Source organism: Salmo salar, chromosome ssa22, assembly GCF_905237065.1.
Source record: "Salmo salar chromosome ssa22, Ssal_v3.1, whole genome shotgun sequence".
Lineage (NCBI taxonomy): Eukaryota > Metazoa > Chordata > Actinopteri > Salmoniformes > Salmonidae > Salmo > Salmo salar.
The window spans coordinates 42,201,962-42,228,648 of record NC_059463.1 but is presented as its reverse complement, the minus strand read 5'-3'; the positions used below and the strand labels follow the sequence as shown (position 1 = coordinate 42,228,648).

General features: G+C 42.7%; 1 protein-coding gene across 12 annotated transcripts in view; it reads right to left on the bottom strand.

Moving 5' to 3' along the window:
• Positions 1–23,201, bottom strand: part of LOC106583454 (transmembrane and coiled-coil domains protein 1) — a 29,523-nt gene extending 6,322 nt beyond the window's left edge. The window contains exons 1-4 of one of the 12 annotated variants that reach the window (XM_014167641.2): positions 23,100–23,201; positions 15,054–15,216; positions 3,263–3,345; positions 1,456–2,222 (exon numbers count right to left, since the gene is read on the bottom strand). In XM_014167641.2, the coding sequence (XP_014023116.1) occupies positions 1,456–2,037 (582 nt within the window). In that variant the 5' untranslated portion in view covers positions 2,038–2,222; positions 3,263–3,345; positions 15,054–15,216; positions 23,100–23,201. Of the gene's footprint in view, positions 1–1,455; positions 2,223–3,262; positions 3,346–3,411; positions 4,056–15,053; positions 15,217–23,099 lie in introns of those variants that run through there. The other 11 variants (XM_014167648.2, XM_014167643.2, XM_014167649.2 and 8 more) reach the window with 11 other exon arrangements.
• Positions 23,202–26,687: the final 3,486 nt, after the last annotated feature.

Sequence of the window (26,687 nt, the reverse complement as noted above, 5' to 3'; positions counted from 1 at the left end):
GGGTATACCTCAGACACAATGGGGCGCTAGCTTTACTAGTTGTCTAGGAGTTCAACACTCAATTTTAACAATGAAAATTATTTGATCATTTACCTGCTACAAGTCAGTATTCAGTCAGTGTACTACACATTTCAATGGATGTGAGAAATTCCAGTGAGGACCATTTTAGAGCTTGGGGGCTATAGAACAGTGTCAATGATGTAAGGCAACGATATGTTCTTCAAACTTTGAGCTTGTTTTGGCCTGCAAGGCAACCCTTCGCTGGCTGACCTGAAGTACACTTTGAGGCAATCACAGGCCACAGCTAAATATAGAAAAGCTTAGAGCACAGAGTCACACACACACTATTGCTCTCTCTGACCCGCCAGCACTGACAGCTCCTTTCACTCCTTCATCGAAGAACATCCAGAGGACGGCAAACCAGTTAGCCGAAATATGACCAATTTAATCTAACGGCACAAGAAGTCATGAATTCTGACCTTCCAATACTGTGTTTCCATTTCTTCTGTTTCTCTAGTAGCCGCTTGTTTTTTATTCACACTACCGTTCAAAAGTTTGGGGTCACTTAGAAATGTGCTTTTTTTTTTGTCCATTTAAAATATCAAATTGAGCAGAAATACAGTGTAGACATTGTTAATGTTGTAAATGACTATTGTACCTGGAAACGGCAGATTTTTTTATGGAATATCAACATAGGTGTACAGAGGCCCATTATCAGCAACCATCCCACCTGTGTTCCAACGGCACGTTGTCTTAGCTAATCCAAGTTTATCATTTTAAAAGGCTAATTGATCATTAGAAAACCCTTTTGCAATGATGTTAGCACAGCTGAAACTGTTATCATGATTAAAGAAGCTATAAAACTGACCTTCTTTAGACTAGTTGAGTATCTGAGGTATCAGCATTTGTGGGGTTTGATTACAAGCTCAAAATGGCCAGAAACAAATAACTTTCTTCTGAAACTCATCAGTCTATTCTTGTTCTGAGAAATGAAGGCTATTCCATGTGATAAATTGTCAAGAAACTGAAGATCTCGTACAATGCTGTGTGCAGCGCCAGCTGTCTCTAACCAGAATAGAAAGAGGAGTGGGAGGCCCCGGTGTACAACTGAGCAAGAGGACAAGTACTTTAGAGTGTCTAGTTTGAGAAACAGACGCCTCACAAGTCCTCAACTGGCAGCTTTATTAAATAGTACCCACAAAACAGCAATGCTGGCCTTCTAGTGATCCCAAACCTTTGAACTAGTGTAGGACAAAAAGCTTTGCAGTGGCTTGTCTGTCCCAGTGAGTAGGTCCCCTAGTTTAATCTCACACGGTCAGGCTCCTCAGTGGAGTGGTACCCGGAAGTGAGAAGCATCTCTGCCAGGGTTAGGGTTAAACTCACCCGGTCAGTCTACTCAGTGGAGTGGTACCCGGAAGTGAGAAGCATCTCTGCCGGGGTTAGGGTTAAACTCACCCGGTCAGGCTCCTCAGTGGAGTGGTACCCGGATGTGAGCAGCATGTCGGCCAGGGCGGGGCTGGTGAGCGTGTCCGTGGTGGAGGAGGAGCGCGGGCGGCCAGCCTGCAGCAGCATCACCTCCTGGGTACTCCTCCGGTGGATCTGGGGGCTGCCTTTCTGGGGGGGGTCCCCAGTCCCCCCAGTCTTGCTGCGGCGGCTCTGCAGGCTGGTCCCTCGCTTCATCATTGGGGGTGCGCTTCTGATCTGCTGCAGAACGCGGCTCAGAGCTGCAGGGGGAGCGGAGGAAGTAGCGTGGGGGTCAGAGTCCGGACCGGGGGCGGGAGAGTCCCCAACCTCTGGCCCCCCACCGTCCGAGGGCTCAGGGGTGGGCCCACCCGTAGAGAAGGAGGCGGCGGTGTCGTGCGGGGAGACGGACGAGCGGCGGCGCTGCGGCTGGAAGAGCTGCTTCAGGCCGTGGCCCAGCGCGCCCATGTTTTCCAGTGCATTGTGGGTTATTTTGGACAGGCCGTGCTCGGACTCAGACGCCCTCCGGCCCACCTCCGGCTCCTCAGGACTCTGCTCACTGCTAGCCTGATCCATCAGGGGGCGCCAGGCTGACACTCAGCCACAGGGTCACAGGGCCAACACTGGGGGTGCGAGGGTCTAGCTACGTCCCGACGCCACACCCCCTCTCAGAGGCAGCTTCAAAGCCAGGAAGCAGGGGGGATGGCACTGGGCCCTGTGCGCATGCATGCATCTGCGGATTGGCTCAAAGTCATGCTCGTCTAGCACAAGAAGGAAAATAAAATGGATTATGACATGCAGCAGTGAGGGGACGGGACAAAAAAAGTAGCAGAATTAAAACTATGATTACACAAAGGAGCAGACAGTCGAACTAGGGTCGGCTTTGAGACTTGAGTTATTAGTTGACTAAATTTTTTTTTTTTATGTCCAAATATTCTTAATGGCAATATTAGTAAATGTTCTCAGAGAAATCCATATGAGCCAAACCACAATGTCTGATATGTCTAAACCCACTTACAAAATAAATCTACTGTACAAGCCTAATCTATAGCAATGATGGGTGTCATGCTAAACATTTTGTATTTTTTTTAACTATTTCTGAAATGCTGGGGTTCATTGTACAGTTTCCATAGATACACTAAAGTGCCACAGTGACCGTATCAAATTGCAAATTCACTTTTAGAGGACGGAAGCGTGTCACAGGACCTGGGTTAACTAGCCTAATTTTTGTGGTTCCCTGGTCAGGCAGAGGCAAACAAACATTACCTTAATTATTCACTCAGACAGTAGGGCTAAGTGACACTCAGACCGTCCTTTTACATTGTCGTCTAATATAAGACACCCAGCATTTCAGAAACAATTTCTTTACCAAATGGGTGAAAGAAACCTTATATCCTTTTAGGATTTCAAATGAGTTTAAAATTATTGTAGCTAAATAACATGAAAAGGATGGTGAGTGAGCACTAAAATATTCATTAATATAGTTTTATCAGGTGGTGTTATCTGCCAGATGCACCCAGAATGGCACCATGTTCTCCCTGTAGAGAGCTTTGGTCTCAGAATCAAACATGGAGCTGTTAGCGGGGCTGTCTATGGCTAATCTACAGCGTCTGAGAGCTGAGTTCATGGAGAGCACGTTATATAAAGACTATCTTTCACTTATCAACAGCATAGAAAGATCGAAAGAGAGAGGGACAAAGGGAGGGGAGGGAGAGAGATATGGAGGATGAAAGCGAGAGGGAAAAGGAGAAACAGTTGGCAAGAAAGAGAGGAGAAATGGAGCGAGAGAAAAAGAGCTTACCATCCGTCCAGCTTCTCTTCTGACTCACAGCTCAGGGTTGGCTGCTGCTGCGGAGGAGGAGGTGGTCAACATGAGGAAAATCACTATCAAATTGGAACAAACGAAGAGATACAAATAAATTACGCTGGCATGGCGGCACACTGACTCACGCTCAATCAGCCATGTATAAACTGCACAGAATCAAAGAGACTTGTATGTGCACAAACACACACTGAGGCTCTTCAGTGACTTCTAAAATGTATTCTAGAAGGAGGAGCAGTCCTTATCTTCACTGCCCAGTGCACACTCAAAATGTGAAACTATGACATGAAGATGTGTGGAACACCTAAAAGTGATGACCCCATCCAGATTACTCAGAGAGCAGAGCAGTAGAGGTCTGATACATTGATGCATCATGAGTGGTACAGTAAATAACGTAAGTAAATGAGGGACACAAAGCTTGAGAGACACTGACTAGCAGACGATGTCAACAACCTAATGGAGTGTCTTTCATGTAGTGAGCTGAGAGCCTATTGCTTAGAGTCACTGGTAGCATCCCAAATGGCACCCTATTCCTTACAATAGTGCACTACCTTTTCCAGCATTTGGGCTCTGGTCAAAAGTGGTGCACTATATAGGAAATTAGGCTGCTGTTTGGCATGCACACACACAGTGCCCGTCAGTGACCCTCAACCCCACCAATTACAGGCCTGTGTGGCAGCATTTACCTAATCAGCACAAAACTAAGGAAGAGGAAAGGTGAAAGATTCAGTCACCACCAGTTTACTGGCACCACTGACAACCCCCTACCCACACAAGCCCCCCTACCCACACAAGTCCCCCCTACCCCCCCAAGTCCCTCCTACCCCCCCAAGTCCCTCCTACCCCCCCAAGTCCCTCCTACCCACTCTGAAATGATGATACATCACCTGTATTTCCCTCACATTAGGAGGTTGTGCTATGCAGGAGGTTTTTCTCTGCACCCTGCAACACCCCAAACTGCATAGAGAAAACACTACTAGCATGGAGGGAAAGTATCCCAAATGGATAGGAGAGATTGCTTAATTTGAGAAAGTCCCGACCTCATAACTATAACCCTGTAACATTAACCCAACACTGGTGTACCACTAGGCTAATCTCACACAGAGAGAAACTACCCTTGCTCTAACTAACACCTGACCTAAACAAAGTGTCAACAGTCATATCAGCATCCTCCTCGCCTATCACTGAAAGTCCCCTAATGTGTTTGCCCATTCCCCTCCTCCTCATTTCACCCCATGTTCAACTTATTACAATCCAGACTGAAAGGTATGGCCATCTATAGGCTATGTGGTATGGTCATCTATAGGCTATGTGGTATGTCCATCTATAGGCTATGTGGTATGGTCATCTATAGGCTATGTGGTATGGCCATCTATAGGCTATGTGGTATGGCCATCTATAGGCTATGTGGTATGGCCATCTATAGGCTATGTGGTATGGCCATCTATAGGCTATGTGGTATGGTCATCTATAGGCTATGTGGTATGGCCATCTATAGGCTATGTGGTATGGCCATCTATAGGCTATGTGGTATGGCCATCTATAGGCTATGTGGTATGGCCATCTATAGGCTATGTGGTATGGTCATCTATAGGCTATGTGGTATGGCCATCTATAGGCTATGTGGTATGGCCATCTATAGGCTATGTGGTATGGCCATCTATAGGCTATGTGGTATGGCCATCTATAGGCTATGTGGTATGGCCATCTATAGGCTATGTGGTATGGTCATCTATAGGCTATGTGGTATGGTCATCTATAGGCTATGTGGTATGGTCATCTATAGGCTATGTGGTATGGTCATCTATAGGCTATGTGGTATGGTCATCTATAGGCTATGTGGTATGGCCATCTATAGGCTATGTGGTATGGCCATCTATAGGCTATGTGGTATGGCCATCTATAGGCTATGTGGTATGGCCATCTATAGGCTATGTGGTATGGCCATCTATAGGCTATGTGGTATGGCCATCTATAGGCTATGTGGTATGGCCATCTATAGGCTATGTGGTATGGCCATCTATAGGCTATGTGGTATGGTCATCTATAGGCTATGTGGTATGGTCATCTATAGGCTATGTGGAGGCCATCTATAGGCTATGTGGTATGGCCATCTATAGGCTATGTGGTATGGCCATCTATAGGCTATGTGGTATGGCCATCTATAGGCTATGTGGTATGGCCATCTATAGGCTATGTGGTATGGCCATCTATAGGCTATGTGGTATGGTCATCTATAGGCTATGTGGTATGGCCATCTATAGGCTATGTGGTATGGCCATCTATAGGCTATGTGGTATGGCCATCTATAGGCTATGTGGTATGGCCATCTATAGGCTATGTGGTATGGCCATCTATAGGCTATGTGGTATGGCCATCTATAGGCTATGTGGTATGGCCATCTATAGGCTATGTGGTATGGCCATCTATAGGCTATGTGGTATGGCCATCTATAGGCTATGTGGTATGGCCATCTATAGGCTATGTGGTATGGTCATCTATAGGCTATGTGGTATGGTCATCTATAGGCTATGTGGTATGGCCATCTATAGGCTATGTGGTATGGCCATCTATAGGCTATGTGGTATGGCCATCTATAGGCTATGTGGAGGCCATCTATAGGCATTGGGTATGTCCATCTATAGGCTATGTGGTATGGCCATCTATAGGCTATGTGGTATGGTCATCTATAGGCTATGTGGTATGTCCATCTATAGGCTATGTGGTATGGTCATCTATAGGCTATGTGGTATGGTCATCTATAGGCTATGTGGTATGGCCATCTATAGGCTATGTGGTATGGCCATCTATAGGCTATGTGGAGGCCATCTATAGGCATTGGGTATGTCCATCTATAGGCTATGTGGTATGGCCATCTATAGGCTATGTGGTATGGTCATCTATAGGCTATGTGGTATGTCCATCTATAGGCTATGTGGTATGGTCATCTATAGGCTATGTGGTATGTCCATCTATAGGCTATGTGGTATGGTCATCTATAGGCTATGTGGTATGGCCATCTATAGGCTATGTGGTATGGCCATCTATAGGCTATGTGGTATGGTCATCTATAGGCTATGTGGTATGGTCATCTATAGGCTATGTGGTATGGTCATCTATAGGCTATGTGGTATGGTCATCTATAGGCTATGTGGAGGTCATCTATAGGCTATGTGGTATGGTCATCTATAGGCTATGTGGAGGTCATCTATAGGCTATGTGGTATGGTCATCTATAGGCTATGTGGTATGGCCATCTATAGGCTATGTGGTATGGTCATCTATAGGCTATGTGGTATGGCCATCTATAGGCTATGTGGTATGGCCATCTATAGGCTATGTGGTATGGCCATCTATAGGCTATGTGGTATGGCCATCTATAGGCTATGTGGTATGGTCATCTATAGGCTATGTGGTATGGCCATCTATAGGCTATGTGGTATGGTCATCTATAGGCTATGTGGTATGGTCATCTATAGGCTATGTGGTATGGCCATCTATAGGCTATGTGGTATGGCCATCTATAGGCTATGTGGTATGGCCATCTATAGGCTATGTGGTATGGCCATCTATAGGCTATGTGGTATGGTCATCTATAGGCTATGTGGTATGGTCATCTATAGGCTATGTGGTATGGCCATCTATAGGCTATGTGGTATGGCCATCTATAGGCTATGTGGTATGGTCATCTATAGGCTATGTGGTATGGCCATCTATAGGCTATGTGGTATGGCCATCTATAGGCTATGTGGTATGGCCATCTATAGGCTATGTGGTATGGCCATCTATAGGCTATGTGGTATGGCCATCTATAGGCTATGTGGTATGGCCATCTATAGGCTATGTGGTATGGTCATCTATAGGCTATGTGGTATGGCCATCTATAGGCTATGTGGTATGGCCATCTATAGGCTATGTGGTATGGTCATCTATAGGCTATGTGGTATGGTCATCTATAGGCTATGTGGTATGGCCATCTATAGGCTATGTGGTATGGCCATCTATAGGCTATGTGGTATGGCCATCTATAGGCTATGTGGTATGGTCATCTATAGGCTATGTGGTATGGTCATCTATAGGCTATGTGGTATGGCCATCTATAGGCTATGTGGTATGGCCATCTATAGGCTATGTGGTATGGCCATCTATAGGCTATGTGGTATGGCCATCTATAGGCTATGTGGTATGGCCATCTATAGGCTATGTGGTATGGCCATCTATAGGCTATGTGGTATGGCCATCTATAGGCTATGTGGTATGGTCATCTATAGGCTATGTGGTATGGTCATCTATAGGCTATGTGGAGGCCATCTATAGGCTATGTGGTATGGTCATCTATAGGCTATGTGGTATGGCCATCTATAGGCTATGTGGTATGGTCATCTATAGGCTATGTGGTATGGTCATCTATAGGCTATGTGGTATGGCCATCTATAGGCTATGTGGTATGGTCATCTATAGGCTATGTGGTATGGTCATCTATAGGCTATGTGGTATGGTCATCTATAGGCTATGTGGTATGGCCATCTATAGGCTATGTGGTATGGTCATCTATAGGCTATGTGGTATGGCCATCTATAGGCTATGTGGTATGGCCATCTATAGGCTATGTGGTATGGCCATCTATAGGCTATGTGGTATGGCCATCTATAGGCTATGTGGTATGGTCATCTATAGGCTATGTGGTATGGTCATCTATAGGCTATGTGGTATGGTCATCTATAGGCTATGTGGTATGGCCATCTATAGGCTATGTGGTATGGTCATCTATAGGCTATGTGGTATGGCCATCTATAGGCTATGTGGTATGGTCATCTATAGGCTATGTGGTATGGCCATCTATAGGCTATGTGGTATGGTCATCTATAGGCTATGTGGTATGGCCATCTATAGGCTATGTGGTATGGTCATCTATAGGCTATGTGGTATGGTCATCTATAGGCTATGTGGTATGGTCATCTATAGGCTATGTGGTATGGTCATCTATAGGCTATGTGGTATGGTCATCTATAGGCTATGTGGTATGGTCATCTATAGGCTATGTGGTATGGTCATCTATAGGCTATGTGGTATGGCCATCTATAGGCTATGTGGTATGGTCATCTATAGGCTATGTGGTATGGCCATCTATAGGCTATGTGGTATGGTCATCTATAGGCTATGTGGTATGGTCATCTATAGGCTATGTGGTATGGCCATCTATAGGCTATGTGGTATGGCCATCTATAGGCTATGTGGTATGGCCATCTATAGGCTATGTGGTATGGTCATCTATAGGCTATGTGGTATGGTCATCTATAGGCTATGTGGTATGGCCATCTATAGGCTATGTGGTATGGTCATCTATAGGCTATGTGGTATGGTCATCTATAGGCTATGTGGTATGGTCATCTATAGGCTATGTGGTATGGCCATCTATAGGCTATGTGGTATGGCCATCTATAGGCTATGTGGTATGGCCATCTATAGGCTATGTGGTATGGTCATCTATAGGCTATGTGGTATGGTCATCTATAGGCTATGTGGTATGGTCATCTATAGGCTATGTGGTATGGTCATCTATAGGCTATGTGGTATGGCCATCTATAGGCTATGTGGTATGGCCATCTATAGGCTATGTGGTATGGCCATCTATAGGCTATGTGGTATGGCCATCTATAGGCTATGTGGTATGGCCATCTATAGGCTATGTGGTATGGCCATCTATAGGCTATGTGGTATGGCCATCTATAGGCTATGTGGTATGGCCATCTATAGGCTATGTGGTATGGTCATCTATAGGCTATGTGGTATGGTCATCTATAGGCTATGTGGTATGGTCATCTATAGGCTATGTGGTATGGTCATCTATAGGCTATGTGGTATGGCCATCTATAGGCTATGTGGTATGGCCATCTATAGGCTATGTGGTATGGCCATCTATAGGCTATGTGGTATGGCCATCTATAGGCTATGTGGTATGGTCATCTATAGGCTATGTGGTATGGCCATCTATAGGCTATGTGGTATGGCCATCTATAGGCTATGTGGTATGGTCATCTATAGGCTATGTGGTATGTCCATCTATAGGCTATGTGGTATGTCCATCTATAGGCTATGTGGTATGTCCATCTATAGGCTATGTGGTATGGCCATCTATAGGCTATGTGGTATGGCCATCTATAGGCTATGTGGTATGGCCATCTATAGGCTATGTGGTATGGCCATCTATAGGCTATGTGGTATGGCCATCTATAGGCTATGTGGTATGGCCATCTATAGGCTATGTGGTATGGCCATCTATAGGCTATGTGGTATGGCCATCTATAGGCTATGTGGTATGGCCATCTATAGGCTATGTGGTATGGCCATCTATAGGCTATGTGGTATGTCCATCTATAGGCTATGTGGTATGTCCATCTATAGGCTATGTGGTATGGTCATCTATAGGCTATGTGGTATGGTCATCTATAGGCTATGTGGTATGGTCATCTATAGGCTATGTGGTATGGCCATCTATAGGCTATGTGGTATGGTCATCTATAGGCTATGTGGTATGGCCATCTATAGGCTATGTGGTATGGCCATCTATAGGCTATGTGGAGGCCCGATTCCAATGAGGCGACGCTGTGGCATCCATGTTCCACACACACAGAGACGTGGACACTTACACACACAGAGACGTCCATGTTCCACACACACAGAGACGTGAACACTTACACACACAGAGACGTGGACACTTACACACACAGAGACGTGGACACTTACACACACAGAGACGTGGACACTTACACACACAGAGACGTGGACACTTACACACACAGAGACGTGGACACTTACACACACAGAGACGTGGACACTTACACACACAGAGACGTGGACACTTACACACACAGAGACGTGGACACTTACACACACAGAGACGTGGACACTTACACACACAGAGACGTGGACACTTACACACACAGTGACATCCATGTTCCACACACACAGAGACATGGACACTTACACACACAGTGACATCCATGTTCCACACACACAGAGACATGGACACTTACACACACAGTGACGTACGTGTATGTTCCATTGTGTCCTGAAGGTAATACACAGAGTGAGTCTAACGGTGTTGTTCATACATTATTAAGCAGACAAACATAGGAGTGACTCCCAAGACTCAGCACAGATATCATGTCACTGTCAACAAGCAGGCACATCTAACCCATCCAAAAACACTATAGATAAAACACCCGTGCCACAAGCAGAATGGAACACAAGGCCTAATGCTATAATATCAGACTACCTACCACCACAGATGTAGTCCAACATGCACAGCCACAGCTATGAGTACATAGATGAGCATAGTAGCAAACATTCACACAGTGACATACACACACCATGACACCATTACACACCATGACACACCATGACACCATGACACAATTACACACCATGACACACCATGACACAATTACACACCATGACACACCATGACACACCATGACACACCATGACACTATTACACACCATGACACAATTACACACCATGACACAATGACACACCATGACACCATGACACACCATGACACAATTACACACCATGACACAATTACACACCATGACACACCATGACACACCATGACACTATTACACACCATGACACAATTACACACCATGACACAATTACACACCATGACACCATGACACAATTACACACCATGACACAATTACACACCATGACACACCATGACACACCATGACACTATTACACACCATGACACAATTACACACCATGACACAATTACACACCATGACACCATGACACACCATGACACAATTACACACCATGACACAATTACACACCATGACACCATGACACAATTACACACCATGACACCATGACACACCATGACACTATTACACACCATGACACTATGACACACCATGACACTATGACACACCATGACACTATGACACTATTACACCATGACACTATGACACTATTACACCATGACACTATGACACACCATGACACACCATGACACCATGACACTATTACACTATGACACTATTACACTATTACACTATGACACTATTACACACCATGACACAATTACACACCATGACACAATTACACACATGACACAATTACACACATGACACAATTACACACGACACAATTACACACCATGACACCATGACACACCATGACACCATGACACACCATGACACAATTACACACCATGACACAATTACACACCATGACACAATTACACACCATGACACCATGACACAATTACACACCATGACACAATTACACACCATGACACAATTACACACCATGACACAATTACACACCATGACACAATTACACACCATGACACCATGACACAATTACACACCATGACACAATTACACACCATGACACCATGACACAATTACACACCATGACACAATTACACACCATGACACACCATGACACAATTACACACCATGACACAATTACACACCATGACACCATGACACAATTACACACCATGACACCATGACACACCATGACACTATTACACACCATGACACTATGACACACCATGACACTATGACACACCATGACACTATGACACTATGACACTATGACACTATTACACCATGACACTATGACACCATGACACACCATGACACCATGACACCATGACACACCATGACACACCATGACACCATGACACTATTACACACCATGACACTATTACACACCATGACACTATTACACACCATGACACTATTACACTATTACACTATGACACTATTACACTATGACACACCATGACACTATTACACACCATGACACACCATGACACACCATGACACAATTACACACCATGACACAATTACACACCATGACACAATTACACACCATGACACCATGACACAATTACACACCATGACACAATTACACACCATGACACAATTACACACCATGACACAATTACACACCATGACACAATTACACACCATGACAATGACACACTATGACACACCATGACACACCATGACACTATGACACTATGACACAACATGACACTATGACACACCATGACACTATGACACACCATGACACTATGACACACCATGACACACCATGACACCATTACACACCATGACACTATTACACACCATGACACCATGACACACCATGACACTATTACACACCATGACACTATGACACTATGACACTATTACACACCATGACACTATGACACACCATGACACTATGACACTATTACACACCATTACACACCATGACACCATGACACTATGACACACCATGACACTATGACACACCATGACACTATGACACACCATGACACTATGACACACCATGACACACCATGACACCATTACACACCATGACACACCATGACACTATTACACACCATGACACCATTACACACCATGACACACCATGACACACCATGACACTATTACACACCATGACACTATTACACACTATGACACTATGACACACTATGACACACCATGACACTATTACACACCATTACACACCATGACACACCATTACACACCATGACACCATGACACTATTACACACCATGACACTATTACACACCATGACACTATTACACACCATGACACTATTACACACCATGACACTATTACACACCATGACACTATGACACACCATGACACACCATGACACCATTACACACCATGACACACCATGACACTATTACACACCATGACACCATTACACACCATGACACACCATGACACACCATGACACTATTACACACCATGACACTATTACACACTATGACACTATGACACACTATGACACACCATGACACTATTACACACCATGACACTATTACACACTATGACACTATGACACACTATGACACACCATGACACTATTACACACCATTACACACCATGACACACCATTACACACCATGACACACCATGACACTATTACACACCATGACACTATTACACACCATGACACCATGACACACCATGACACTATTACACACCATGACACCATGACACACCATGACACACCATGACACTATGACACACCATGACACACCATGACACTATGACACACCATGACACTATGACACACCATGACACCATGACACACCATGACACACCATGACACACCATGACACACCATGACACACCATGACACTATTACACACCATGACACCATTACACACCATGACACCATTACACACCATGACACCATTACACACCATGACACAATTACACACCATGACACTATTACACACCATGACACTATTACACACCATGACACTATTACACACCATGACACCATTACACACCATGACACCATTACACACCATGACACCATTACACACCATGACACACCATGACACTATTACACACCATGACACTATGACACACCATGACACTATGACACACCATGACACTATGACACACCATGACACTATGACACACCATGACACTATTACACACCATGACACACCATGACACTATGACACACCATGACACTGACACACCATGACACTGACACACCATGACACTATGACACACCATGACACTATGACACACCATGACACTATGACACACCATGACACACCATGACACTATTACACACCATGACACTATGACACACCATGACACTATTACACACCATGACACACCATGACACTATGACACACCATGACACTGACACACCATGACACTGACACACCATGACACTATGACACACCATGACACTATGACACACCATGACACTATGACACACCATGACACACCATGACACTATTACACACCATGACACACCATGACACTATGACACACCATGACACTATTACACACCATTACACACCATGACACTATTACACACCATGACACTATGACACACCCAGCCTCTCTTCCTCCACTAGTGCGCTACATTTTCTGACTTAAGAGGGTTGGTCAACACTCGCTTATCACTCTCCCCCACCGCCTCGAGCATTCAGCCTTCCAAGGTCACATCAGTGTGCGTATATCTACAGTCTATACTGCCTGTGCCTACATAGATAAAATGCTGCATGCAAATGTATCTACCACATCTGTACTTGTGTCCATTCACTGTAACAGGCCCAGCAAGATGAGAACGTCTTAAAGATTGAATCCGCAATAGGGGGAAAGGCGTCCCTGTCCGCCCCAGCACCTCTTATTGTTTTGTGGACCTATTGGAGGCGAGATGCTTCGAGCAACACAGTACATATTCTGCTGTTCTATCGCGTGTGCAATGACGTCAGAGAGTAAAAAACAGAGTTGGTTGTTTGCAGTAACTTCTTTGCTGTTGTAATATCCCAAAAGGACGTGGCAGTTTCACCATTAATGATTCCAGCTTTAAAGGGGAGGGGAAACACTAGGCTATACACCTGTTTAGTGTTAGTGGATTGAATACAACTTGTTGCATTGCTATATGTCCTAAAGTGTTTCCATTCCCCTTTAATGTGCTGTGTCAGCCTGCTGATCATTGATCTTCTGATCTATTTTTTTCCACTGTTCATCTACCAAAAGCTATTCTTCATTCTGATGAAAGTCAACATGGCTGAACCATTAATGCCACTTTCAACAATGTTAAGATCAACAACAACAAATCTTCTTTCCTCATCTACCATAAGGCAAAGAAATTCCCTATTTTTTGACAAAAGTTAGGCAAATTTATATGCAGTGCAATAGCCAGTTGACTCTTTCCTAAAGCAAATTGTTTGGCTAGCAACTGGGACACATACCTTACGTTCCAGTCATCAGCAGGCCTATTAGGATTTCTCTGCATAAGAAAAGGCTAAATATTCCAAGGAAGTTTTCCAAAACCACTCTTTCCAAAATAAAAGACCTGGGATGTCCTTTCCTCTTCAGTCAACGGTATCCAGTCATGTTTAGGAATATCACATGCTGCAATGGAAAGAGTGGAGAAATGTCAGGGCAGATTTTCAAAATCACCAGGGGTATAAAGATAAACATTTACCATTAAGACCATGGTTTGTCCATTGACTTTAGATGATCTGACTGGTAAATGTGAACTTTATGCTTTTGACAAACTCACCGTAGTTCAATACTGTACTTTCAGAGTCAACTCAAACACATGTGACTCGCTCATTTAAGTGTGGTTTATCAAAAGACTCAATACAGTATGCACTCCAGATTCAATAAGCTATTGCACTGCATATCATTCTGGCTAATCTAGTGAGCTGTCATGAAAACTAGGACCAAACAGGTGCACAGACTCTGCCCTGGGATAGGCAAACCATTGCCAACTGTCTCCTCTGAGTAGCTTACAGAGCCTTCAGAAGGTATTCATACTCAATACTTATTGATTCAAGACATTTCAGCTTTTGATTTGTAATTAAAGTGTAAACACTTTGAAAAACAATTCCAACACAAAATCAGGCTGTAACACAACAAAAATGTGGAAAAGGTAAAGGCGTGTGAATACTTTCTGAAGGCACTGTATGTCTGGGAGCTTGATATTTCTTAGCTAATTAAGATCAAGATCACTTTATTGGTCAATTGCGCATAAGGTACAAACGAAATGTGACTTCTGCTTTTAACCCAACCCGTGAAAGACACACATACACTGGTTTTGGAGAGGTGCAGGGAGCTGCCACACCGGTCACCCAGGAAGGAGTTGTTGTGTAACTAGCTAACGTTAGAGTGATGTGACTGATAGATTTTCCAAATCAATGGAATGTGTGGGGTGTGTTTGTTCTTACAATAGGAGACAGTTGACTTCCGAGCTAAACAGAGTTGTTAGCTCAATTAATCTGATAAAAGTTAATCAGACATTGATCAAATTTGCTTGCAGCCAGAAATGTGAAGTTGTTTACGCCAAAAGCCAGCCAGTGAGTAATTAGCTAGCTATAAAACACCTAGCCCCTATGTTCTTATGCTGTCCCTTGGACAACAGAGGTTGACCGATTATGATTTTTCAACGCCGATAACGATTATTGGAGGACCACAAAAAAAAACGGTGCCGATTAATCGGCCGTTCCCCGTATATGTAAAATGCCGATTACCGATTGTTATGAAAACTTGGAATCGGCCCTAATGAACACTTTAATTACATTATATATAATAATGACAATTACAACAATACTGAATAGACACTTATTTTAACTTAATACATCAATAAAATCTATTTAGTCTCAAATAAATAATGAAACATGTTCAATTTGGTTTATTTAATGCAAAAACAAAGTGTTGGAGAAGTAAAAGTGCAATATGTGCCATGTAAAAAAGCTAACGTTTAAGTTCCTTGCTCAGAACATGAGAACATATGAAAGCTGGTGGTTCCTTTTAACATGAGTCTTCAATATTCCCAGGTAAGATGTTTTAGGTTGTAGTTATTATAGGACTCTCTCTCTATACCATTTGTATTTCATATACCTTTGACTATTGGATGTTCTAATAGGTACTTTAGTATTGCCAGCCTAATCTCGGGAGTTGATAGGCTTGAAGTCATAAACAGCGCAATGCTTGAAGCACAGCAAAGAGCTGCTGGCAAATGCAGGAAAGTGCAGTTTGAATGAATGCTTACGAGCCTGCTGCTGCCTACCACCGCTGTCAGACTGCTCTATCAAATATCAAGTCAGAGACTTAATTATAATATAACACAAAGAAATGCGAGCTTTAGGTCATTAATATGGTAAAATCCGGAAACTATCATTTCGAAAACAAAATGTTTATTCTTTCAGTGAAATACGGAACCGTTCCGTATTTTATCTAACGGGTGGCATCCCTAAGTCTAAATGGCATCCCTGTCTAAATATTGCTGTTATACATTGCACAACCTTCAACGTTATGTCATAATTATGTACAATTCCGGAAAATTAATTACGGTTTTTGTTAGGAAGAAATGGTCTTCACACAGTTCACTAGGAGCCAGGCAGCCCAAACTGCTGCATATACCCTGACTCTGCTTGCACAGCACGGAAGAGAATTCACACAATTTCCCTAGTTAAAAGAAATTCATGTTAGCAGGCAATATTAAGTAAATATGTAGGTTTAAAAATATACATGTGTATTGATTTTAAGAAAGGCGTTGATGTTTATGGTTAGGTACATTGGTGCAACGACAGTGCTTTTTTCGTGAATGCGCTTGTTAAATCAACACCCGTTTGCGAAGTAGGCTGTGATTCAATGATAAATTAACAGGTAAAGCATCGATTGTATGCAACGCAGGACAAGCTAGATAAACTAGTAATTTCCTCAACCATGTGTAGTTAGTGATTATGTTAAGATTGATCGTTTTTTATAAGATAGGTTTAATGCTAGCTAGCAACTTACCTTGGCTCTTGCTGCACTCGCGTAAAAGGTAGTCAGCCTGCCACGCAGTCTCCTCGTGGAGTGCAATGTAATCGGCTATAAATCAGTGTCGAAAAATGCCGATTACCGATTGTTATGAAAACTTGGAATCGGCCCTAATTAAATCGGCCATTCCGATTAATCGGTCGACCTCTAGACAACATAGTCACATACATTTGTATTGACGAAAACCTATACATTCAGTATGTTGCAAATTTTGAATATAATTATATTTGAGCTTACTCATTTGTAATGTGTATCAATTAATCCCGTAAGGGAAGGGTTGCCAATTAGCGATTTGACACAAAAATATAATTTCATTCATTCACACTACCCGATTGTCCCTATGGTTTGAAATTTGAGACAAAATATCCACAGGAAATATTATTAAACTGACTTCAAAACGGGTTCTCTATGTTACTATTTACCTGAAGCATGCGCAGTGCATTTACTTATATCTTGTGCGCAATACAAGACGGAAGTACATGCACGCAATGCATGCATACCAGGTGTTTACATGGTTTTGCGCATGTGCCAAGTGATAGAAATCTCAGTAGTACCGGTGTTTGGGAAAGTTGGTTTAATAATACTGCACAGACAACGGGTACAGTAAGTTCAAATGGAATTTGATTCAACATTCTGGCTTGTGAGGACATTTTCCAAACAAACGTATGGCATTAAAGGGATTATCCGGTACTTTTGTAGCCTATACTTTTTAGCCAGTACTTTTGAAAGTAGCGCTCACGAGCCAAAAGTGGTTCCCTGGAAATTGCGTGCTACATCACATATGTGCAAATGTGTGCACCACGTCATTGCCCTCTCTTGCTCTGCTGTGTGTGCATGATGTGCCTCTTATTAGATGTTACTCAAATGGCAAGGGGCTGAACCTCATTGATTGAACTCAAATTGCTAGGGGACTGGCCCATGTGGGGGAAAATGTAGGGGATATGGAGCTGCACAGCTTCCAGGAAACAGTCGCTTTCAAACTAGGGATTTCTTGGTTAAGACAGCAATTTTGCTCATAGATTATGCGTGCATAAACTACACATAGACATATCCAGCCCAAAAGTAAAGGTTTAAAAAACATTTAGTCACCAAAGTTCCAGAGCATGTCTTTAACCTCAGACTGTGTAACCAGAAGCATCAGTCTGATTTATTACTTGCCAAAAAGACACCTAAGCTAATAGTTATTCTATAGTGTGATTACAATCTTCAAAGTAATGACTCGTGACGTCGCAAGGCATTCTGGAACTTGCAGTCAAAAGCGTAATTCAATACTAACCAATACAACGAAGTATGTATGTAGTTCTCTCAATCTCCAACACCCAAATTCTAATACAATTACATATGTAAATAACTGTAAAGAAAATATCTTTAGATACAGCTCAATGAATTAACTTAAACATTAACTCTGTACCCCATTAAAGTTACAACACACACTTCAATCTAATGTTAAGCTACTCGCTAAGAAATTGACTACATAATTACCGAGATAAAAATGAACGTAATTATCCTATCCCATTTCTGTTTCAGCCAGAAGATACGGACCCTACCGTTACTCGTGTACACTGAGTTGCACTGGGGTCGGAACGCAATCATGCTTACATGAAGACAGAAGAGCCGACGCAAGATATGGGTCGGAAAACGTACCTCAATGCAGGAATGGGATATGCCACTGTGCCTTTATCCACACTGCTCCATAGAGAAGATCTAAATACTGCTCGTTATCCCAGAAAACGGCCCTTTTTGTTAGCTAGCAGTAGCCACAGCAGCAGAAAACTAGAAGTAGCTACTGGCCTTTCTAGGGAGTTCTAGGGAGTTTTTCCTAGCCACCGTGCTTCTTTCACATGCTTTGCTTGCTGTTTGGGGTTTTAGGCTGGGTTTCTGTACAGCACTTTGAGAATATCAGCTGATGTACGAAGGGCTATATAAAAATAAATTTGATTTGATTTGATTTGCAGCCATTTTGGAATGGCAGTGTCAGCCAATCATCATCATCATGAAGTGCTTTGAGAGGCTAGTTAAAGGACCATATCACCTACATCTAACAAACACCCTAGACCCCGCTACAATTCACATATCTACAGATGACGCAATTACTATTGCACTGCACACTGACTTATCCTATCTGGAAAAGAGAAATGTCAATGAAAGAATGCTGTTCATCGACTACAGCTCAGCCTTCAATACCCTAGTGTCCTCCAAGCTCAGGGCCTTGGGTATGAACCCCTCCCTATGCAACTGGATCCTGAACTTCCTGATAGGTCAACCCCAAATGGTGAAGGTAGGCAACAAGACCTCCCCCACGCTGACCCTCAACACGGGGGCCCCACAGGGGTGTGCTCAGCCCCCTCCTGTACTCCCTGTTCACCCATGACTGCATGGCCATGCATGTCTCCAACTCAAATTATCAAGTTTGCTGACAACAACAGTGGTAGGCCTGATTACCAACGATGATGAGACTAGAAGGCGGAGACAATACAGGTGCATCCAAGCTGGGACCGAGAGACTGAGAAACAGCTTCTATCTCCAGGCCATCAGACTGTTAAACAGCCATCACTAGCCGGCCTCCACCCAGTACCTTAGAGTCTGCTGCTCTATGTACATAGTCATTGAACACTGGACACTAAATGTTTAGATACTGTTTTACCCACTTTAAATGTACAGTGCCTTCAGAAAGTATCAGGCCCCTTGACTTTTTCCACATTTTGTTAGGTTACTGTCTTATTCTAGAATGGATTAAATAAATCAATTCTCAATCTACACACAATACCCCATAATGACAATGCGAAAACAGGTTTAGAAATTTTACCAAATTAATACTAAATAAAAAACAGAAATACCTTATTTACATTTAGACCCTTTGTTATGAGACCTGAAATTGAGCTCAGGTTGTTTCCATTGATCATCCATGAGTTGTTTCTACAACTTGATTGGAGTCCACCTGTGGTAAATTCAATTGATTGGACATGATTTGGAAAGGCACACACCTGTCTATATAAGGCCCCACAGTTGACAGTGCATATCAGAGCAAAAACCAAGCCATGAGGTCGAAGGAATTGTCCGTAGAGCTCCGAGACAGGATTGTGTCGGGCACAGATCTTGTGAAGGGTAACAAAACATTTGAGCAGCACTGAAGGTCCAAGAACACAGTGGCCTCCATCATTCTTAAATGGAAGAAGTTTGGAACCACCAAACTTCTTTGGTGGTTCCAAAAGAAGGTGTGCTAAGCTTGTAGCGTCATACCCAATAAGACTCGAGGCTGTAATCACTGCCCAAGGTGCTTCAACAAAGAAGTAAAGTGTCTGAATATTTATGTAAATGTTTTTTTATTTTGAATACATTTGCAAAAATGTCCAAACCGTTTTTGCTTAGTCATTATGGGCTATTGTGTGAAGATTGATGAGGGAAAAACTAAGGCATTTTAGAATAAGGCTGTAACGTAACAAAATGTGGAAAAAGTCAAGCGGTCTGAATACTTTCCGAATGCACTGTATTATAAAATATAACCGCAACATGCAACAATTTACGGTTTTACTGAGTTATATATAAGGAAATCAGTCAATTGAATTTCACATGACTGGGGAGGGGCGCTGCCATGGCTGCACCTGGGGAGCCAGGCCCAGCCAATCAGAATGAGTTTTTACCCACAAAAGGGCTTTATTAACAATACTCCTCAGTTTCATCAGCTGTCCGGGTGGCTGGTCTGAGACAATCCTGCAGGTGAATAAGCCGGGTGTGGAGGTCCTCGGCTGGCGTGGTTACATGTGGTCTGTGGTTGTGAGGCCGCTTGGACATACGGCCAAATTTTCAAAAAATGTTGGAGGCGGCTTATGGTAGAGAAATTAACATTACATTCTCTGGCAACAGCTCTGATGGACATTCCTTCAGTCTGTATGCCAATTGCACTCTCCCTCAAAACTTGAGACATCTATGGCGTTGTGTGACAAAACTGCACATTTCAGAGTGGCCTTTTATTGTCCCCAGCACAAGGTGCACCTGTGAAATGACCACACCTGTCAGGTGGATGGATTATCTTGGCAAAGGAGAAATGCTCACAAACAGGGATAAAAACAAATGTGCACAACATTTTAGAGAAATAAGCTTTGTGTGCATATCATGAAACATGGGACCGTGTTGCAATTATATTTTTGTTCAGCATATTTTCCGGGATCTGACATTGCTCCTTCTGATATTTCTGGATTATATGTGTATAGTTTATTTTATTATTGCTAGGTATTACTGCACTGTTGGAACTAGAAACAAGTACTTTGCTGCACCTGCAATAACATCAACAAATCTGTGTATGACCAATAAAACTTTCATTTGATTTTAGCTCCTTTATTGTTCAATGCAGACATGCCATTCCATAATGGCTGCTGTGGCTACTGATAGCTAGCATGATGACAAAAATACCAGTTTTCTGGGAAAACAAGCAGTACTTCAATCTTTTTGATGGAGCAGGGTGGATAAAGGTAATATTTGGAGTACAGAGGCATATCCCATCCATGCATTGAGGTATGTTTTCAGACCCATATCTCGCGCCGGCTCCATGGTGTCTTAAAGTAACCATGATTGCGTTCTGAACCCAGTGTAATTCAGCGTAAAGGTAGGTTCGGTATCTTTTGGCAAGCATTGAAAATAAGTTGTGCAGCTATCAGTAGTCAGTGGCCAAACAGAACCACCATCAATATCAGAATGAGCCCGCTAGCTGGCTGGTTAGTTAGCATATGTGTGGATTTGAATCGCTAATGTTACATCCACTAGCACTATTGCGTACAGGCAAAATTAAAATTAAAACCCGGCAACAGACACATACCAGGGAAAAAAATGCACAACTCCCTTTTGTCTGTTGCATGTTGTGTATGGCTAATGATCTCACAGACATGCTGAAAACATTGACCCACCTGGTGTGTAGGCTGTAATTTTTGAGAGTGGATTTACACCGCAGCACATCCCGACGATGCGCCACCGGCTGAGTGGCTTTCGTGTTACTCCCTACCTGGCAGACCCTCACACCACACTGAATAACTTCAACATTAGTTAGCTAGCTAATTACTTAGCCAAGATGAATAGATAACTCGTTAGTTTAATGACAATATAGCTAACATTTGCTCTCTGGAAATGTGATAATGGAGGGGTTGATCATATTTGAATGCTGTCTGACACACCCAAGCAAGCCGTAGTAAAGTAATCGTAAATTGCTTGCACCCAGACAGCAACACTAAGAAGCTACAGGCTATCTGGCTTAGCTAATGCTAGCGAGATAGAACAGGTTGGTTGGGAGTAACGTTAGCCAGCTAACGTTAGCTAGCTACCACATCGAGCTAGCATCAGGTTGAACACAAGTTCATAAACAATACACCTCTTTAGGAAAAAATACTACAAAAATAGACGTTCCTCACACCACAATGACACTATAGTTCGTCAATCAAACTATATGATATATTGTGCATTTACAGGCTACAACTTACATAGGCGCTGAGAGGATTGTGCTGATGATGCCCGTTCATTTCTCCGGATGGAACAGCATTCCCACGATGACGTCAAAGAGCGTGTTCGACGGGGGAGGGGGTGGGGCAAAAATCTTCTTCGGACTACAACCCCAAAAAGTGGATTGCCGCCACAAACTGGATGGGGTTGAAAAAACAAGGTAAAATGAAAATCCTAACTAACTTAATCCACCCCCAAAAAATAGTACCTTGACAAAAACAAAAAAAACACTTCTTCCTTAAAATGGTTTGGCTTGTGACACTACTCCATGGAACTCCTCCGCCAAGAAGTACAAACATCTAAACAATGAAATGTATTTTTTTTTAGGCAAATCCATTAAGAACAAATTATTATTTACAATGACTGCCAAACTCGACCAACAATGGGCCAATTGTGCACCGCCCTATGGGACTACCAATCACGGCCGGTCATAATACAGCCTGGAATCAAACCAGGGTGTCTGTAGTGACACCTCGCGCACTGAGATGCAATGTTAGACCCCTGCGCCACTCGAGAGCCTGTCAACAAGTCTGTCTCTTGTGATCTTCACAGCCTTCACTTGACACAGCACTCTCTCCATTAGTTTGGATATTTCAAATGGGTTGGTGGTCCCGTGTGGCTCAGTTGGTAGAGCATGGTGTTTGCAACGCCAGGGTTGTGGGTTCGATTCCCACGGGGGACCAGTACGGGAAGGAAAAAAATGTATGAAATGTATGCATTCACTACTGTAAGTTGCTCTGGATAAGAGTGTCTGCTAAATGATGTAAATGGATTCTTCAAGATTGGTAATGTGATCAACTGCTCCTCATTAATAAACCGTACTCCCACAAAGTAAAAAGGGACATTGTCAGCACTGAACACTACTTTGCTCCTGTTAAAATAATGGGCATAATGCCAACCCAGAGATGGCGATAGTGGGGCACTTATCTACAGTAGGAAATATAAACAGGTGCATTATAAGTGTCTAATTAGGATGTCGTGAATTATTATGCTTGCATTTTTACCAAACTCTCCGATGTGAGTTATTCACATATACTTAATTACATGTTGTCACAGAAATGAACCCACTTAGGACAAGGTATGTGGACAATGTAATCACTGCCGGATAAATGCAAACAAGTGGAACAAATGAGCGAGGATGAAGAGCCTGCAATGTCTCTCAGTCAAATTTAGGTGGCTATCTTCTCGGGGGACTGTGGTCTAAATACCCAGCATCACTTTCTGCTCCACCCATTTCATTGGTCTCAAGAAATACGCTGAAAGCCTATAAATGACTTATTATTATTATAATAGAGGGAACTATTCTAGGCCAGCATCCCAGAGTTGCCGCTTCACTGTTGACGTTGAGACTGGTGTTTTGCGGATACTATTTAATGAAGCTGCCAGTTGAGGACTTGTGAGGTCTAGTCTGAGAAACAGACACACTCTAATGTACTTGTTCTCTTGCTCAGTTCTGCACCAGGGCCTCCCAATCTTTCTTTTCTGGTTAGAGCCAGTTTGCGCTGTAATGTGAAGGGAGTACACAGCATTGTACCAGATGGCAATTTCTCGCATGGAATAGCCTTCATTTCTCAGAACAAGAATAGACTGACGAGTTTCAGAATAAAGTTTTTAATTTATTATATATATTGGAACTAGTGGATATATGGAGGCTTAAATATCCTGACCAAGTGAGATATACATGGCGGAGGCTCAATCAAGCTAGTCGTCTTGACTACTCTCTTATGTCATTCTCTGTGGCACCAAAAGCAAAAAAAAAGTGTTGATAGGGGACAGAATGTGGTCGGACCATGAGATAATTGGCATATACAACTTACTGAATTTCCATGTGGGCGAGGGTTTTGTTATTTTAATCAAAGCTAATTGTATGGATTTTTTTCTAACAGCTATACAGAAAGACTCATGTTTTTATTTTGTTTATTTTACTAGGCAAGTCAGTTAAGAACAAATTCTTATTTTCAATGACGGCCTAGGAACAGCGGGTTAACTGCCTTGTTCAGGGGCAGAACGGCAGATTTTTATCCTGTCAGCTCAAGGATTCAATCTTGCAACCTTTCGGTTACTATTCCAACGCTCTAACCACTAGGCTACCTGCCGCCCCCAGAAGGCCAAATTACAGAGAAGGAGTGGCACATCGGTCTAAAATACTGCATCACAGTGCAAGAGGCGTCACTGCAGTACCTGGTTCGAATCCAGGCTGCATCACATCCAGCCGTGATTGGGAGTCCCATAGGGCGGCGCACAATTGGCCCAGCATCGTCCGGGTTTGGCCAGTGCAGGCCGTCTTTGTAAATAAAAATTTGTTCTTAACTGACTTGATTAGTTAAATATAAAATTGATTCAATTAAAGCTGTTAAGTCCGGGGAAACTCCAGGGCTGGATGGCATACCAGTTGAGGTAGACAACTTTTTTTTTTACACATACTCAGAGGACAATTATTAGCTTTAACCACTCCTATGTAAATGGTAGACAAGGCCTTACACTCAACAAGGCCTTACACTTCAGTGTTGTGAAACAAAATGTATAGCACATTGAATTAAAAAGGTATTGTCGGATATTATTCATTCTAATCAGACAGTTTTTTTTACATGGACAATACATTGGAGTTAATATAAGACAAGTACTGGAAACAATAGAACACTTTGAAAAGTCTGGGAAACCAGGCTTGCGATTCATTGCTGATTTTGAAAAGGCTTTTGATTAAGTAGGATTGGAGTTTATATATAAATGCCTGGAACATTTCAATTTTGGAGAATCTCTTATAAAATGGGTTGAAGTCATGTATAGTAAACCTAGGTGTAAAATAGTAAATAATGGCTTCTTCTCAAAGTTTTAAACTGTCAAGAGGAGTAAAACAAGGTTGTCCACTATCGGCATATCTATTTATTATGGCCATTTGAAATGTTAGCAATTAAAATCAAATCCAAATAAAATAAAATGTATTTGTCACATACACATGGTTAGCAGGTGTTAATGCAAGTGTAGCAAAATGTTTGTGCTTCTAGTTCCGACCATGCAGTAATATCTAACAAGTAATCTACCAATTCCACAACAACTACCTTGTACACACAAGTGTAAAGGAATGAATACGAATATGTACATAAAAATATATAATTGAGTGATGGCCGAACGGCATAGGCAAGATGTAATAGATGGTATGGAGTAGAGTATATACATATGAGATGAGTATTGTAGGGTATGAAAACATATAAAGCAGCATTGTTTAAGGTGGCTAGTGGTACATTACATCAGGATGGCAAGATGCAGTAGATGGTGTAGAGTACAGTATATACATATGAGATGAGTAATGTAGGTTATGAAAACATTATATAAAGTGGCATTGTTTAAAGTGGCTAGTGATACATCTAATTACATCAAGATGGCAAGATGCAGTAGATGGTATGGTGTACAGTATATACACATATGAGATGAATAATCTAGGTTATGTAAACATTATCTAATACAAATAATATAAAGTGGCAAGTGATAAATTGATTACATCAATTTTCCCATTATTAAAGTAGCTTGAGTTGAGTCAGTATGTTGGCAGCAGCCACTCAATGTTAGTG